The sequence below is a fragment of the Harpia harpyja genome, chromosome 3, assembly GCF_026419915.1.
Source record: "Harpia harpyja isolate bHarHar1 chromosome 3, bHarHar1 primary haplotype, whole genome shotgun sequence".
In the NCBI taxonomy this organism is placed as follows: Eukaryota; Metazoa; Chordata; class Aves; order Accipitriformes; family Accipitridae; genus Harpia; species Harpia harpyja.
The window spans coordinates 3,109,436-3,128,600 of record NC_068942.1 but is presented as its reverse complement, the minus strand read 5'-3'; the positions used below and the strand labels follow the sequence as shown (position 1 = coordinate 3,128,600).

The 19,165-nt window shown below is 38.1% G+C and overlaps 1 protein-coding gene across 13 annotated transcripts in view; it reads right to left on the bottom strand.

The window, feature by feature from the left end:
* Positions 1-19,165, bottom strand: part of TRDN (triadin) — a 242,223-nt gene that overhangs the window by 42,483 nt on the left and 180,575 nt on the right. For 11 of the 13 annotated variants that reach the window (XM_052781181.1, XM_052781170.1, XM_052781179.1 and 8 more), the window contains one exon: positions 9,829-9,858. The exons of 1 other annotated variant lie outside the window; for it this stretch is intronic. In XM_052781181.1, coding sequence (XP_052637141.1) covers positions 9,829-9,858 — 30 coding nt within the window. Of the gene's footprint in view, positions 1-2,218; positions 2,612-9,828; positions 9,859-19,165 lie in introns of those variants that run through there. One more of the 13 variants, XM_052781182.1, reaches the window with a different exon arrangement.

Sequence of the window (19,165 nt, the reverse complement as noted above, 5' to 3'; positions counted from 1 at the left end):
TCTTGCTGTTTTTCACATTGACTTCAAATTTTCTTTGCCTCTTGCCTGCTATTCTGAATGCCAGAAGGGTATTAATTATATATGGCATATTTTTGTAAATTAGCTTCTGATATGGGTTCAGAAAAGAAATCCTCTGGTTTATTGAACCGTAAGTGGTGAGGCTAAAAGCAGAACGTGCTTTTTGATTATAACATGTCTATTTTCCATCTGGATAACAGTCATTTGCTGATCAGACAGCGAATACATTTGTGAGTGTGCACACTCTGTAAGAAAAGAATATGTCGTGCAGGAAGTGAAAGCAATACCAGATCTATTTGTTTTAGTGAAGAAAAACAAAATAATAATACATGCTGTAGCTGAGAAAATTATTTCTAATCAGATAGTTACATGTGTATTATAAATAAGAAAGTTACTTTCCATTAGGCTAAGTAAGAGCCTGGTTCATCTCTCATTAAAGAGAGCACAAAGACTCTTTAACAGGATTTGGACTGGGCATTAGACAAATGCATGCATGACGTTAATCTGTAACAACATTACAGGCCTAAAGAAGAATCAAGATCAACAGAGGTCTTTTAATGGAATTCTCAAGATTTGTGCCTTAACCTTCCAGTTTGCACATCATGATGAAGGATAAATCTTTGATTTCCTTATTCAAGCTAAGTCCATTCTCCCTGAAAATGAACTCTAGACAAAATAACAGTTTGGCCCTTGGACAAACTAATGGATATTCCTCCTTCAAAATTCAGTGGGAATACTGTAGTCTGCAAGAACTTAAGATGCCACATCATTCTACCTAATCATCAATGAACTTTTAATATAAGTTTGAATAAAACAGTTTTGTTCTAGTCAGTGCAAAGTTTTTCAGTCTGGGGAGCAATGGTGTTATCAAAAAGTCAACCAGAATAAAACATATTCCTTACATTGGGCCAGTTCAGAATGTCTCAGATATTAATAACTTTGGGAAAAAAAGGGATTATTAGGGTTTATCACACTGCTCAAGAGCAGCTCCCTGCCTTTGTGAAGTTATTGTCTGTACTCTCTGTCATTCAAAGGAGAAGTCAAATGGTCCTACAAGTTTTCTAGATCAGCAGACCTGATCCCTCATATCTGTCTGTGTCCTACTCAAGTCCTGCTGGCTGGCTGAGCAGCTGGCAGACTGATTGCGCAGGAAAAACAGTCTAATGAGCATATGCCTAAAAAAATGACTCCTCGCAAAACAGATTAGCTGCAGCAAGCTTCCTATAAAGAGAATGGCTTGTGCTCATCCTGACCCCTGCTCTACATTAGAAAATTGCTTTGACAGTGCATGGCGAAGAGTTACCCTATGGATGGGTCAAAGTAAAGAAAGCAAGAAGTGTGGTGGTGGCATAAACAGAGGAAGTTGGTGTATGATTATATTAAAGTGCATGCCGTGCAAGCCTTATCCTTAGAGGATCTCTTAATTCCCTACAGTGTTCATTTAACATTTCTGGTTTACTTTAAACCTAGCACTTTCCAGAATATTTGTCCAGGTTTCTATACATTAAGGAAGTATTACCCCACATTAACATGACAGGTATGAAACACCAAGCGATTTATCTAAGGCTATCTGGACATTTGCAGGGCAGCAGAGGACTTGAGCTTCCATCTAGTGCTCTCACTCTTACTCGTTAGCAGGGAGTGCTCGTCTGGGTCTGTGCAGCACTACAGACTTCCTTGGACCACTGTTTCAGCAGGACTTTTGTGACTAATGATGATAATAGGGTAAATGGTTAAGGCAAACCCACCTAAAATGCCATGGTTTGCCATTATAATTAATAATTAACCACTGATATTAGAACCTCTAGGGTATTCATTTGCAACAGACTGGTCTTTCTATTGCCGCTTTCCACCAAAAAAGCTATCAGGCTGCTCTCACAGTTCCTTCTGCCTTATTTCCATTGCCAGAGCAGCCTGGTCCAAGATATCTGCCTTCATGCAGTTAGCATGTTTGTGTCCTTGCTGTTTGGTTTGCCTTATACCTCGGGGCTGCATAGTGAAGAATGAGCTGATTCTTCGTTTGGGGGGGGATTTTTCTGTTGTTGTCTAGAACAGCTTGTTTTTAAGACTTATTTTTAACTGGCAGTTCAAAGTACTTTACATAACTGGGAAAAACAAGCAGTTCAGAAAGAGGAGGAAAGGGAGAAACTTTAGCATGGCATAAATATAGTAGAAGTAGCAAAGAAGTACAGACATTGCCAACATTTTTAAACAATTTTTAATGAGAAGAATTACTTCAACTTGAATCTGAGATGCATGCCTGTAGGGAACATCAGTAATGATCCCAATCTTTCTCTGTTTCCCAGTTTGTCAGTTAAACAACAGAAATGCACTGGGAAATACAAGTCTTGTTGAAACAGCAATCCTGTATAATAGCACTGAAAGCTAATGTCTTTAAAGTACTATAAGTCTTAAAATCCCAGGAGGACAAATCTTCCATCGATGGAGGTGGAAAGAATATAATTTCAGTCAAATGTAGATGAGGTACATGTGCTACATTAATGCATTTCATCTTTAGGCACGTGTGGCGAAAGACCTGAAGAGCTTCCTCTCAATATCATCCTCAGCTTCTGACGTTTTCATGTGCTATTCCCTGAAATTGTGGGATGGGAACATACAGATGAGGGAGAATATGCTTAACAAGCTTTCACTTTTAGTAATAATCAGTTTTACATTTGCATATAGCTAAGGCAAAACATAGCCAAGCTCAGGCCATGCTTTATTGCAACACAGATTATCGACTCATAAAGGGTAACTGAGTGAAATCGGGCAGACTGAGGTATATAGGATGTTAGAGTGATGACATGGTTTTCTGAATATTGACTTTAGTTTATGCAAAAATAGTGTTGTTCACCGCTCTGTATAAACAATTGGAGCCAAAAGGAGCACATCTTGCAGATGTTAATATTCATTAATATTTGAATCTTCAGCCTATTTCATAATGCCTGTTATATGTGAAAGGTGCCAAACTAACCCCATGGGTCTGGATTCCATGCAAATACTTTGAATATGAACATCTTTGTTGAGCTCCTTCTTAACTACGACTGGATTTGTAAAAGTATAATCATGGCTGAATATATATTTACATACATTATTAAATAAATGTAAAATAATTGTCATTAAGACAAGAATAAGATGAAAATCTAGAAAAGAAGAATTTTTGTGGAGAGATTATTTGATATTAGGAGTGGAAAACAATAGAAAAAGAATTAGCTTTTGAAAAGATGGACTTTTCCAAGTGTGCTACCCAAATTGATATGGTGATTATGGCAGAGGGCTAATGACTAGCTTCTAGAGGCAGAACATCCTGAGCCATCTTCATTCCTCATGAAATGCTGCTGATCACTGTTTTTGCTTTAATTACAACTTTGTAAGGGCACATTTCTGAAAATGATGTCTGCATAGATAAAAAAGGCAATGTAGATTAACACTAGAAGAACTGTTAATTCTGGAATTGCATCTGAATAGAATACCTCTGAACATGCATTTGCAGACATCTTTGCGCAGAGCAATAAAGTAATAGTTTATCCCATGGGGAAATTTTTAGCCAATTAACCATGTGTTACATGGATACCCAGGTGTTAAGCATATTATGCTGATTGACAAGTGAGAGCGTTGCTGACATGATGCCAATATACATGTATTACAACTAACTTATAGTAATAACACAGGCCACCAATTACACAGATCACTCTCTCTTCAGAAATCACAGCTGTTTCATAATCATTAAAATACTAGTTTAACTGTCTCCATTTATTGGTAGCAGGGGCTGAATAAATTACTGATGTACTTTAAGGTAAGTTATAATGATTAACACAATTTGTAATAACTGCAATTGAAATGCTATGCCAGCTCTATCAATATGAATTGTTTTGCAGGTTCATTGTTACCTAAGACATACAAAAAAGTATAATCTCAGTTTTACCTTGAATGGATTACAAAGGTGTAACCAATGACAAGGTTTAGATTAAATCCTGTTGAGAATAAAATTGTGGGTGTTTTTTAAAAAACATTGATGCAAGTTACCATCATTATTTTTACATGACTTAACTGAGTACATTGAAAACAAGGTGCTAGGGAGCTAAACATGGAGTTTGCAGCTTAATGCTAAGAATTTTAGATTAAATATTTGTATTGGCCCCTCCATCTAAGTACAATGAGAGTGGATATTCAATCAGCTTTTAAGATCTATAAATGACTTGCTGCTTTTTCTCACCTTTCTTTTCTTTCGATATCGGATTCTTAAAAGAGAAAAATTAATTAAAGGCTTGGGGAGGGTTGTTAAAATAATTAACAAGAAACTGTCCTGATGTTCATTGCAGTTTGTTTTCTATTTTTGTTACTAAACCTAAACTACGTTCTTTGTTATAGTCATCAGAAATATAGGTAACTCCAGGGGGTAATGCTTTGCATTCTAACAGATATATAGATATATAGATATATATATATGAATGACAGGTGAAATACTCTCTGCAGATGCTTATTTCTCTCCATTAACTCTAAAGTGAGACTAGGGTGAATAGCTTCAATGTAGATGACTAACTTTAGACGTCTAAATTTGTATGAGTTAAAGTTTCTTAATGATTAAATTCATCTGAGGATCTAAAAAGTTCTTTAAATTTATGAATTCAGTGAAAAGCCTTGAGCCCACTGCACTCATCATTCCTCTGCCTACTTTCTACTTATATTGAGTGGGTACTTTGGAGGGTGTTTTCTGGTCATGTCTTATCCTAACTGAAAGACCTGCAACGTGGAAAGTACATGACCCTGGTCCCTCAAGATCTTGCCATCATTTAACAGAGGTTGTACAGATCATTAAGTCTCACATAACCCTGCAAAATGGACATAAAATATTTATACCCCCCAAGATAGTTGAGACAAGGTAAACAGAGGTCATAACTGATGTAGACTTTTCAAAACATTTTCCATATTTCATGCAAATTCTCCGTTCATCAATATTCCTTGAAAATGCCGGGGTTTTGTTGCTTCAGCATGGGAAGTCAAAGCTCACCAATGTATGGCCAGTCATCTATTAAATGAAAAATATCTTTAGGCAGGATTGGATTTACGTTGAAGAATACCTTGTCTGTAGTTTGACATTTCGGTAAAACTGCATGACTTAGTTCTGAAGCTGGTTCAGGAAGGCAACGTTAACTACTGGTCGGAGACCCTTTGGGCTCCATCTTGTGGCTAACTCAATGGCTGTTACCTCTCGGAAGAGATACCTACCTTCAACTACAGTCAAAATAGCACTGCCAGGTTCAACAGCCTAGTAGCGTGTAACTGTTTTTACTATTTTCTCATACATAATACTGAATTTTTGACACTATTTTAAGAAAATGCCTTTAAAAGTATTTCTACTTTTTTTGATTTTCTCTGTTTAGGAATACACATTCTGTTAGGGGGCTGCGTAATACACTTTGCAGTTATAGAATTAGGTAGCCTGCTTCCTTATCCCTTGAGGCATGTTAGAAAACTACATAATGAAGGTGTGGTTCATATGGCACCAGTGGTATTTGCAACTGAGGAGAAATCCCACGCTGCTGTGACCATTTGCTTTATGGATAAGAAGGCTGCCTTCCAGTTTTTCTGGTCAACTCCAAAGCTAAGCAGTTCTGAAATGCACTATTGCTCAGGTCTTTTTCAGTTTGGAAAGCATCTTGATTTATATATACATGGAAAAGGGACACTGCTGTGCCTTGGCCAGTTTGTACCACACTGTATGCAGAGCAGCAGTTTCCAACTGATGAATAGGGTACCATTACCAGGAGTAATTGAAAGAAATTGTCCGTTACTGGATTGGCAAAAATATGTAGTTTGGAGCTGGAATGTACATACCTTGCCCATTTTCTGCATTTGTTTGATATTGCCTGCACTCAGACTATATGTAGTTTTTTACACCATGATGCGTTTATCGGGAAAAGGTCAAAATGTGATCCTGCATACACTCCTGTCGATTTATTATTGATGAAACTTGTCATATGAATGTGGTTTTTGGCTTTCTAAAGACTATTAAATGAATTTCAGAGCAAGTCACTAGAGCGATAATGCTGAAAATGAGAAAGGGAGTCACATTATCGACAGGCAACTAGCTTCCTCATCTTACTAGCTTACAAGTACTCATAACATCTAACTATAGGCAGTCTATACAGGAGATGAGACTCCCAGAAGACAGCTACCTTGAATTAGATGCGTGATCTAACTTGCTCTCAGAAGCAAGACAGAGCTCGCTCTCTCTTGTTCATCAGCTGTAGGGAGCCTGGAGAAACCAACTTCTTGGCAACTTAGGTTCGTGATTCAGTTTAAACAATGAGACAATTCTTACACGTATGCATGTGGATGCATAACCCACAGGGATTATGCAATGGTTAAATCCTGTTTGGGTTCACTAGAATCACAGAAGTAACAAAGCTTCAGGCAAGCTTTCCTGAGACTGACCTGGAGAGATAACTTACTAAGCTTGTTAAGGTTGCTTGCTTGACATCTCCATCTCAATCCCTGCCCTCTTTAGTCAGAAATAAGTAAGGTATAGGAGCTATGAACTGAAATGAGAAATTCCATTTTATGCAGAACCAGGAAACTTTGAAATTGGCTTTAATCTGGCTCCATTTCGCACAAAGCATTTTTGGAACTCTCTGTAATTATGAAATATTTTTGAAATATAAAAATACTGTTTGGGTTTAAAAATATTAACATTTCTTGACTTTAAAAAGGACACTTAAAACTAAAAAAATGCTGAAATAGTTTGGTGTTACAACTCTGCTTATTGTTTTCTGGAGGTACCCTGAAACTGATGGGCTTTATCTCACATCACCAATACCTGGGTCTATTGTAATTCACTTGAATCCCTGCTTGCAGTGCTTTGAATTATCAGCAAGAGTTAAAAATTTTCATGTACTGGCAGCCAGATTTGCTCTTGGGGATATTAGGAAATGCCTTCCTCATGCAAAAGGTTGCTACCTCTTGCCCTTTAGGAACTGACAGCTTTTTATACATTTCTATGACAGCTCCTCTATCCCACACATGTTGAAACAAGGCATTACATGATGCTGGAAGCTGACTATTTTCTAGGACTCTGGTCACAAAGTCTTAGAGAGCTAACCTTTCAAATAGAAATGGTTAATGCATAAATTTCATGCATAAGTTTCATGTATGAATTGTGCCTTAAGGTTCCTGTTAGTATCACTCATATTTGGGGAAATCAGTGAAATACGTAAGCTTTCTCCATCTTAATTTTGGTCTTTCTGTCTCTTTCAAACTTCATGTCTGATTTATGCTATGCACAGAATGTACTGTCGATAGAAACTGTCATTCCATCTTCTTCTCTTTTTATGATGGCTTGTCACTCTGTATTGCTCATTATTCTTGTTTTTCTAGATGAGGTCTGTGTATTTGAATAAGACAGAATAATTGGAGAAAGCTTCGTATACAGCACAGTGCCTATGCGCTGCATGATTTTCAAGAGAAATGGTGAAGTGGCATTTGAACTGTGCATGCTACTACCACAATATATTTTGGATAATGAGCCAGTCAATTTAGAGCACTGCTTGGCTACTTCCATTATTTTTGCAGCTGGGCAGAAAATACTGTGTCCTTAAGCAAGACCAGCAAACATTGCCCCTTTTTATTGCCAGTCAGAGGAATACACATGCAGCCTGGAGCAGTATTTTATGGTAACAGAATAAGCAGAAATAAATAAAACCTGATCATATTAGGAGTTAGCTAGTAACATGCAGTATTTTCCATGTGGGGCCTGCAGAGAGCGTGAAGGTAGATGAGAAAGCTAAAGAATGGCACGTTTGTTTTTTGGAAGAGGCCTTGTTACTTCTCTCCAGTTGTCTAGTTTAGTGCATATCTACTGAAGACAGGAACATCGCTGAACCAGTTTTCCTTAGTTACTGGAAAATTTTGTCGGACTAGCACGTCTTTCACCAGAATCACTAGCTTCCTTGCTGACAATGTCGGTTATGATCTCAGAAAACCAGAGGGAGGTTTAGTCCAAAAATAAATAAAATTATGATATCAGAAGAATGACCAAAGCTGACTTTCAGTTTGCACCTTCATGTTTCTGTGAAGTAGGTTGGTGGTAACCAGCAGGATGAGGTATACCCTGCCGTGAGCTTCAAGGTATCCTACCTATACTTGTTGGTAAAATCCTTTCAACAAATTAAGAAATCAGAGGAAATGCCTTTTTAGCAGAAAACATATAGAAAAGAAAATGAAATGGAAAAATTGATCCAAGTTCAAAGAATGTTCATTAAAAATGCATTTTTTCATCAGTTTTGTTGGGGAAGATTAAGGTTAAGGAGGAAAAAAATCCTAACCTGTGAAAAATGAACCAAGGGCAAGCAGTAGGTATTTTGAACAAATTCCCTTGATGTTCTTCTGTAAATGAATGGACCCATAACCTGTGGCAAGGCTGACAGAAGCAGCACCCTTAGTGATTACCTCACTCCTTTCTTTCCATTAAAGATGTAACAGTCCATGTGATAAATTCAAGGCTGTGAACACAGCAGGCATTTCGATGTCTGAAAACCAATGGCTGTAAGTGTAGCTGCCAGTTTTCTGATTCTCCCTGCTTCGTGTGTTACCTTTCATGCCTCAGTTGTTGCAAATTAATCTTTGGACAAAATATCCTGCTTGATACCTATTAAGCGTAGTTGTTTTTGATAACCAAAATGAATTTTATTATTCTGTTAAACACATGAGGTGACGTTTTGGCTCCAGTGGAGTGAATGGGAATTTTGCCACTAACATCAACACAGCCAAGATTTCACTCATGAACTGTTAAAACAGTTGAGACTATAATTTTTTTTTTCCAGTTCAGTTAACAACTCTGTATAGGGATAACAGAAAAAATAATAAATTAACAGAATTGAAAATGTCTTCGTGTATAGACAGCAAAGGTTGGCTCCATTGTTCAACTATGTGAATGACAGAATTTCCAAACATTTTAGAAATGACAAAAGACGCTTCCCCTGCCCCAAAATCACTCCCCCCCCAACTGTAAACTTCAGAAATAGAAAGCCAATTTTTTTCTCACTTACTCAACACTAAATCTCAAATAATCCTCTGAAATCTATGCAAAAGTTCTGGAAATGTTCCCAGTTTAGTGAGCAAGATATGGCTTATAAACCAAATAATCAGTAAAGTTGAATAGATTAAAGAAAAATATCACCTTAGTGCTAATATTTCATTATTTTTGCAGTTGAAATAAAATCAACAAATTAATCACAAAAAAATGTTTTAACTAGGCAAATCTTATTTTGGAAGATGACACTATAAATAGATATTTAGGGTCTGATAAATACAGTATATTTACCTTTAAACATTTAAAGTAATTTTTTTAGCTTCTGATTCAGGGCAAATTTTTCTATTAATCTGTTAAAATACCAAAGAACAACTTCAGCAAGGCTTATATTCATGCTACATACATAGCTGACAAGAGGAAATTAAACGTCCCTAGGAAAGTGCCTTCTGCAAAGAACAAACAGCCAGGTCAGCATGCACGGTGCACTGCAAGTTTTGTTCTCTTTGACAGATCCTAACATGGTAACAAAAGCCTTTCATTCTCTTCCCAACCAGAATGATGAAGTGTCTGATACTGGGCTGTGTTGGCCTGTGGTAGAAAGGAGCTAACAATACTGGAAATGACAACTGTGTTATCACAGTAGGAGTAGATAAAGCCGGCTGATGGTAGCACATGAGGTGGTGTATGTCATCGCAATTGTATCACTGAATGAAAGAAACATTTCTCACAGCGGTCACAGCCTGAAAGACACTTCAGTCAAGGGAAAATAATTGATTTACCTTTCTTCTCCCCCTCCTTTTTCACAGCAGCTGAAACAGAAATAAAAATACTATATTTTCACAACCGAAGTTAATAACATGGAAAATCAGTAAAAATAATTCAAACACCTCTATATCAGCCTTTTGTGTACATATCTGAAACCATACACATTTATGCAATGTAAGAATAAATTTCTTTGCCAGATGAAGAAACTGATGAACAGAAAGATGAAGTGTTTCCTCACAGACACCCATCTCTGCTATTAATGAGAACAAATTCCAGCTCTCTGGATTCTCACACTTAACTTTAGTCACAAAGTCATCGTTCTTCCCAGATGCTAATACTAGGAGACAGAGGCACAGAGTTACTATTTCAAAATCATCAACAAAGAAGGAAGATAGACTGGAATGGGAAGGCATGAAGGGGTAAGGGGAGTCTAGAGGAAGGTTATGAAGCATCATCTGTTTAAGCGAAATATGTCCTTTTTTGCTATTAAACCTTGTAGTGGCAAACAAATGTATAAAATAAGAAGTGAAAAACCACCTGCAGTCATGTTCAGGTTTCTAAGCCTCTGCCTAACGTGGGGAATTACAAGACCCGATCACGCAGCAATCCCACCTCCAAATCCCACGGCATGAGTTTTGTGGGAAGGAAGATTGGAAGGAGACTGGGAGGAAACTGCTGCTTTAAACTTTAAACCCAGCTTAAACAACCTGGAATTGGTTCTTCCGAAAAAGTTGTGCTGTGTGACCAGTATTCAAACTCTGGAGACAGAATAAAAGTCCCCCAAAGCTCAGCCTGGGATTCCAATAAAACATTGCATGTGTCTGCAACGGATACTCTGAAAACATATCAAAATTTTACTAAAAAGACTGAGGTGTCTAAAATGGGAGAGTTACCTGCATTGACTGCTGCCATCCTGATGGACCTGAGCCAAGCTCATACCTAAGTCCGTTTGAAATCCATGCACCACCCATTCCGCAGCCTACATTTATAGGACTGAACCTTCTAAAAATGTGGTTACAGAGGTCATTTCATTTTGAAACGAGTCTGTTTGTAGAAGTGGTGCTAGTAAGCCTCTGCCTTAGGCTAGCATTTGCAGGCAAAAGAAGACAGAGGAATTAAAATTCAGATGTCCTACTCCCCAGAAAAGGGTGCTCAGCACCAGGCTGCCGGTATGAGCGGACCTGATGTGACACTGGAACTGGAAAGGAGACAAGCAGAAGCAGAGCTCTGCCCTTCCTTTGGAGGATGTGCCCTGGTGCAGGACAGAAATCAAGGGTTATGAGGTCAAAGGAGGGAGCAGGCACAGTCTCGGGTGTTTGCATTTTGGGTTTGGGTGCTGATTTCTGCCTCTTCAGTGTTCTTAAAATGAAAAGTCCTTTTCATGAATGTTAGTTCATTTGGATAAAAGAGCTCAAAAAGGAAAAGGTTAAACCTGAAATTACTGAAATGCTATCTATCAATGGCCTGCGGCAAACAAAAAGATTCTGATTTCAAAGATTTTTCAAGTTTTCTACCACTTACTGTCCTTTGAGAATGAAATAAACTTTTAGGATCTCAGGAATGTGCCCAGCAGCAGAAAAAAGGTTTCATGCCTAGAATTAGTGAAAAACAGGCACAAGATTTCCAGGATCTGGTCCTCTTTGCAACCACTTTGCTTTCCTAGGTGATGTGCATACCAAAGCTGCGAAGCACACCTTGTTACAGCAGGCTTAGTATTTTTCCGCCAGAAGCTGCTATAGAAGCCTCAATGCCTTTTGCAAGGCATACTTGCATTGCCACTTGCAGTGTGTTGGAGGGACTCCCAAATCAGCAGAAACCCCAAATATCAAGACTCTGGGTAGGGCTGATAAGCGAAAGTGCAGTGCACCTCTGGGCTCCTCCAGACTTCTGTCCTGCCAGCTTAACGGGATGTGGCTCACCACATTTCTGGTCCCGAGGCGAGCACAGGCAGATCAAGGTCCGTCCGTGCCTGCCACTGCACTTATGGCTAGCTAATTTCTGTTATTATGCTATTATACCCTGTTGTGACATCTGTTTGAATTTTCACCTTGGCCGCAGTTTTTCTGATGGAATGTACTGTAAATACTCAACAAATCTTTAGAGAGAGAAGAGACCTCATTCTGACTGCTGTTGCCAATAGCATTGCTCTGATCAAATCCTGTTATTCAAACTTAAAATGACAGGGAATAAATGAAAAACAGCACAAACACCATCCTTTAGATTGCTCTTTCAGAAGCTGAGCAATGTGTTTGTATCTGAAATACAGCAAAAAGATGGATAGATTACCTGAGGAATTTGGTCTACAACTGATAAAAAGCCAGATTACCTGCTGAGAACAAATGTGAGTAATATATTGTAGCTGGGCAGGGAAGGACATGAAATAAAGTTGAATGATGAACTAGAAAATGTGATGCTCAGATATGAGAGATGCTCTTGGCTGTGTTCTGTTTTACCTTGATTGTTTGGAGAAAGAACAAATTCCTTAGCCAACTTTTTTTGCACTGTACTGATGAGGGGTATCATCTAGTTCTTGAATTAGGAATTTGTACCTGCAAACCTGTTCATAGAGGACTATATTAACAGCCTTAAATCACAGTCTTCCTTTCCTACACCTATCCAAATCCAATCATACATTTCCAGTCAATATAGATATGATACAAAGCAAAATATGTTTATCAAGGATACAAATCCCATGTTCAGGGATCATGAATCCAGATTGACAGCTACTCCAGAAACCAGAAGTGAGCACCATCATCTTTTATGTTTTGGGAATGGGGAAAAAATTCATTACAAACCATGGCAGACCTTATTCAAAAATTTTTCAGTGCAGTGGGAAAATAGAGGTAAATTTCCAGTGATGGAAAGGTCACAAAAGTGTGTCAATGTAGTAAGTCTTTTCATGGAGGAAAAAAAAAAAAATTCAGGTTCAGGATGGTTCTATTGTTTTTAACTTGTATCAGAAACTTGAATCTAGATCACCAGCAGTCCTTTAATCCCATAGATAGTGATGGTTCTGAGGGACTTTTTTCTGAGCTGTTCAGCAAAGAGAAACATTTCTGAAATCTTGAAAATGTCTTGAAATCACCAAAAATATTGAAAGCACTGTTTCCTACTCAACAATAGTCCATTCCATGTAGCTTCATGACTCAGCAGTAGCCAGGAACAGATATTTAGTCCGAATACTGTCAAAGGAGTGATTTCCTCCACAACTTCTCCTGTTATTTTCTTATAACAAGCAATTGGTTTCCATCCTTACACATGAAATTTAACTTTCTTTCTAAATTTACAATAATTAATTATGAAAATTTGGGCTATGAAAACTGCATTTCCATATAGATATCCAGTTCCTCTGCGGTGTTTTTGAACAGCCCTTGACTTAGATTTGTGATTTTCAATCTTCTCATGATCATACTAATTCATCTCAAAGGTAATCTCAAAGGTAATCTCAATCTTTTTTATCTCTCTTTCTATGAGACTTTTGTTGCTCTTTCCCAGCCCACTCCAGTGCCACATTACCATGTAAGAGTTTTGTACATAACACTCCAGACGAGGCACATCTTTGATTTACGCAATGGCTTTAAAACACTATATGCATTTTTCGTAATGCATCTGCATATAGAAGAAAGTTCTTCACTGACTTGTCTGCAGTAATATTTAGGACCTTTCCTGAATTTACATAGTTAATATAGAGACAAATTCTTCTTTACTATTTTCCCTCCAGTATATCTTAATTCTATTTATTGACACTAAATTTTCTTTGGCATCATGCTGCCCGTTGACCTTGTAAATTCAGTGTATCATCACAGGCCCTTCTGATCCCGAACCCTCTAACTAATTTTATGTCATCTGAAAATTTCATTACATTACTATTTCTATCTTTTCCTGTTAATAAAGGAATATAACATGAGTCCAGACATGGGATCATAAGCAATTATTCTGTAAACGGGCTGCAAGATGAAAATGAATCAATTGCTGTCTGCTTCCTAATCAGATACTTATTTCCTTCAATACTGTGCCTCTTAGGCAGCAGATATTTATTATTGCAGTAATTCCTATACTGGAACTTTCCAATGGCTTGTTTAAACCATCCCATAAATGCTGTGTTTATTACTTTATTAAGATGTTCAAAACACTTATTACTAAGACATAATTTCCTTTTGCAGAAACCATGCTAGATCTCTGTGATGTGATTTTCCAGATATTTGGTTTTGTTCTGATTTTAATTATGATTTCACCAATTTTCTGACTGATTTTTAAATCTCTGAATAACCCTGGAATAATTTAAAATGTTGTATTTACCCTGACACACTTTGAGACAGACAGTAACTGATTTGGCTGAAGTTGGTGGAAGTTTTGACTAAGTTCTTACATTTATTTTGGTTATAGACATGTAAGTTATGGCAAAACAAGATCAAATGCAGGCTCATCCCCTGTGTCAGGTAGTCGGTGATAACTGTTCATATGCATGCTGTTATGCTGAAGTGAAAACTACCTCATGTAGGCAGCTACAGCAAAGCAGCTGGCATTCACTGAGTTGATACTGTCTTTGCCCATCTCACCATAAATCGTCCATCTGTTCAAAGCTTGAGAAGAAGGTTCTGTTTTAAAATATTTAAGAACCGTATAGAGTGATATTTCTCTCTCAGGTCTTCCTAACAGATATTTGACCTCTCTCTTCCAGTCTTTTTGAGTTCAGAATTTCTCTTACTCATGTCAAGAGAGATTTTAATCACGTTAAGAAACCACAGTTAGAAGAAACAGCATAGTAAGCAACTGTCCTGGTTTCAGCTGGGATAGAGTTAACTGTCTTCCTAGCAGCTGGTACAGTGCTATGTTTTGAGTTCAGTATGCGAAGAATGTTGATAACACTGATGTTTTCAGTTGTTGCTCAGTAGTGTTTAGACTAATGTCAAGGATTTTTCAGCTTCTCGTGCCCAGCCAGCGAGAAAGCTGGAGGGGCACAAGAAGTTGGCACAGGACACAGCCAGGGCACCTGACCCAAACTGGCCAACGGTGTATTCCATACCATGGGACGTCCCATCCAGTATAGGAACTGGGAAGGGGGGGCGGGGAATCGCCGCTCGGGGACTGGCTGGGTGTCGGTCGGCGGGTGGTGAGCAATTGCACTGCGCATCATTTGTACATTCCAATCCTTTCATTATCGCTGTTGTCATTTTATTAGTGTTACCATTATCATTATTAGTTTCTTCTTTTCTGTTCTATTAAACCGTTCTTATCTCAACCCATGGGTTTTGCTGCTTTTCCCGATTTTCTCCCCCATCCCACTGGGTGGGGGGAGTGAGTGAGCGGCTGCGTGGTATTTAGTTGCTGGCTGGGGTTAAACCACGACAGCAACAAAGAAGTGAATTTAGCCTTTCAATTGTTTGGAGCATCTGTGTTTAGAACGATTCTCATGCAGTAGCTGCAAACACCTTTCCTGCCCTTTTCTCCTCTGGTCCAGGTTTTAATGAACAGGTTTGGAGAAATAACTTCTTATTCAATTATCTTCATGCATTTTATTATTAACGGGCAAGAAAGATGTTGCAGTTGAACTCCCCAGCATAACTTGACTATCCCTTTTGTCCTAATTTGTAAGACATAGCTGTCAGACCTATTAAGGGAAATTTAATTCATTGGATAACCCCCCCAAAAGTTTACAGTGTTTTTCTCTTTACTACCAGCAATGCCTTAACGAGAATACACAAGCACATTGTCTAGAATGAAAGCAACACAAATGTGCAAGCTCTGCTTCGGATTATCAGGATTCACACTCCTATGGATTATCAGTCGCCCGAGAAGTCACTGGGTGGAGGTGGTAAGAGCGTGGTTACATTCCTGAGCGAGTCCCTGTTGACTGTGTGTTGGAGGCTGGTCCAGCCTCTCACTGACAATTTAGGAATGGGAAATACTGACTACTGGCAGCAGCCGGACTTCTCGCATCCCTGTCTGAGTCCTTGAAACTTGATACCTAAGACATATGAGGATTAATTCAAGCACACTCCCAAAGACAGGCACAAATCTCTTTTTGAAAATATCACAAAAGGCCAAGGAGCGGGGCAGAGCTACCCAGGGATCTGATCTCTCTGCTGCATCAGTCGGTGCATATCTCTCTCTGCCAGTCTCACTTTTCAGAGAGAGTGCCCAAAGTACAAAGTGTTTTTGGAGAGGGACCGTTTTTCACTGGATCTGTGCGGAAAAGAGTGCAATTGGGCCATAAAATGGCAATAAACCACAGGGATCTCGTTTCTGTCAGCTGTTGAGAAGTACATTGTCCCAGTCAGAGAGAATCCTCGTTTCTGATCTCAAATATTACGTGAAACAATAATATTATGCAACAAGAATTTTGCTTTACTGCATAAGCGTGTATAAATAAAAAAGTTATGGATATGCATTCAGAGGACTTTTCAGAGTGCTATTATGGAGATCTGGGAGTCCCAGGATGTAGCAGTCCCTACCTCCAGGAAATACCTTAAGTATCAGTAGACATACTTTCATTTACAAACCTTTGACTAATGAATGTATATTCCTACATACATATGCAGACGTTACTTATTCAGCTTGAATATTTTCCTTAAAAAAAAAAATAAAAAAGATCAACTATCAAACCATAAGGAGAACGTTACACTTCACAGTTTGCCATAAAACATGCTTCATATTTAATTTATATAAACTCCTTTTTGGAATTAAAATTTTATCTCCTTCCTTTTATAAATTGGTATTCATTCATATTATGTATGTTATTTCTGTTCTTTTTCTCTTATTTTCTAATGTCTGTTGAAGATTTTTTACAGAGAAGTGCTGACTCACAATGGGAATTTTATACCTCCCACTACGACTTGGTCTTGGTATTTATATATCTGTCATTATTTTAGTGTCTGACTTTTAAAGCTCGATGTTTTCTCGAAGTATTTCTTAATGGCAATGTTCAACAATGATGTTCTGTAATTGATGGACCATTCGAACAGGCTGATATTGCAATTTTTATACCCCTAATATATCTACCTTACATTTAGGTTCTCTATTATTCAGGAGTTTCTATTGCAATTCTATATCCAGCTTGTGTGAATTCGACTTTCACGTTTCAAAAACGTATTTATCTTAACAAAGGGGTTACACTGTGGCCACTTCTGTTAATGCAATTTACACTGGATTTGACAGATCTGTGTGAAGTGGCAAGTGCTAATCAAACTACTGCTGTCTCTCAAGGCGTTTTTTGGTGGGCTATTTTAAACTGAGATATCTACTGCAGAAGCTCCCTGTGTACTCTGAGTTGGCTAAAAAAAAGTACCAGTGCTTATAAAGGTGACCTCCCATTTGCACTTCTTTACAGGGCAATGGCCACAAAATTTCTGGAACGCTTTTCCCTATAGAGGCTTTTCTCAAACTGTCTGCCTGATCTATGCGACATGTCACTTATCATTGTTAAGAAAGAGAGGTTTAGTGAAGCACAGCGTCCCACATGGATGCTTAAAGCCACTTTACACATTGGGGTTACACTCTTCTGACAAAATGTCAATGTCTTGTCATACATATTCAGTGTCACTGAGTTAGTTGTATTTGCTTTGGGGAGTGCTGCATTTGTGTGAATCCCAGCAGCTAAGAAATGGCTTATGAAGATCTGTCACGTGGAACAGAAAAGACAGAAACAACTTCTAAAAACCTGCAGCCACTGAGCTGAACTGCCTTCAAAGTGAGATTGTATAAGGTTTGCTGCATCATGAACTTTGGTGACTAGAAAATGACTAAATCCTATTGTAGACACTAAGGTGGCATCACTGTACTCATGTATGCAACCTGAGATCTTCCCACCCAAGTTGCACTTTTCTGTTGCAGTCTTGCTCCAGGGGTCTTGAAGGATCTGCAGCCCTTTACAGACCTAAGACACACAAGACTTAAAAAGAAGGCAGTTGGCCTGATCATGTGTCTGACAGCATCTCATCTAAATACTTTAAGTTCTTAAACTAGCTAGAGTCAAAGAGAAATGCTCTCACTGCTGTGAGACAGCAGTTGCTCTCAGTGAGCTGTGCAAGGCATCAAGTATATCCACAGATGACATGCAAGGCCATATGCAAGCCACTAGAAAAACCAAAGTGGGTTGTGCTCATCTCACTTCGGAAGCTGGTAAAGACTGCGCAGACTCAGCACTATAAGTCCCCGCTAAATTACAGCATTGCTCATCCAAATATCCTGCTGTTACCATAAAAACCAATCAGTTCTAGTTCAGACTTCATCCAAGCCATTGTTCTTTATCAGAATAATCACAGGTGTCTCTAATGTGAGCTTATTCTTCAGTGGAGTTAAACTCAGCATACTCTGCACTAAACATTCAGGTCTTGGTTCTTGTGTCTTGACAAGTAGGAAACTGTAAGATGACACAACAACACAGAATCTTTTACGTCTCTTACAGTGTTTTGATCTATGGGTTAAAAAGTTAGCCCACGCAGAAAAATTCTTTGTGATATGAAAGTTCACTAGGAACATAGCTCATATTTTCTAGTGTTGAAGTATAAGGAAAATCTTGCATGTGTCCTATCAACGACTATGTGAAAAAGACTTAATTTTATCAAAAAAAAAAAGAGTGGAGTTAATCACTTCTGGGTACTGAGTTTCATTCTCAAATACACTGAGCATAAACCACTTCATGTGCAGTCAGTGAAATTCTACAATGTTTAATTAAATGTGTCCTTTCTTGAAAGAACTCAGTTTTGGAACGTGAAAGGAGCTGTTATTCACCAGTTGTTTTACTGGCTGATCAAACTGAGTTAATTAAGTCCTTTTTAAATACTTATTTTTTTGTATAGTTGGGTGGGTGTTTGACACTTCACTGAAGGTAACTTATTAACAGTGCAGCTAAAAAACTTTTACAGACATGTATTACTTCTTTATAATATTTGATCTTTTGTAATACATAGTATTTTACTCTTATTACCACTTAAATTTAAATAAAGTGGTCTTCAAACCAGAAATATTTATGGAGAGCTGAAGACAAAAATTGGGTAAGAAACTCAATGAGAAGATCAATAGTCAAGTACTTAATGGTCTAATCAATGTTTAACGCTTTATTAACCTACCTATGTTTCACAGATATGTTTGCAAGAACCTAGCAGGAAGACCATAGGCCTTGCTTGCTTGAAGCTCAAAATAAAAAAGCCAAGTTGGATTAAACCAAAAATCAAAATGCACTACCCCCCCCCCCCCCCCCGCCAGTACTCCCCATTGACTATAGTAAACGAAAGGAAATGGTACAATAATGAGTCCCTATTTTTCTAATGTCCTTGACCTTGGACTGACAATCCAGGTTCATCTATTTTGACTACTTCAAAGAATTTCAGACTATTTAAGCCCTAGTTC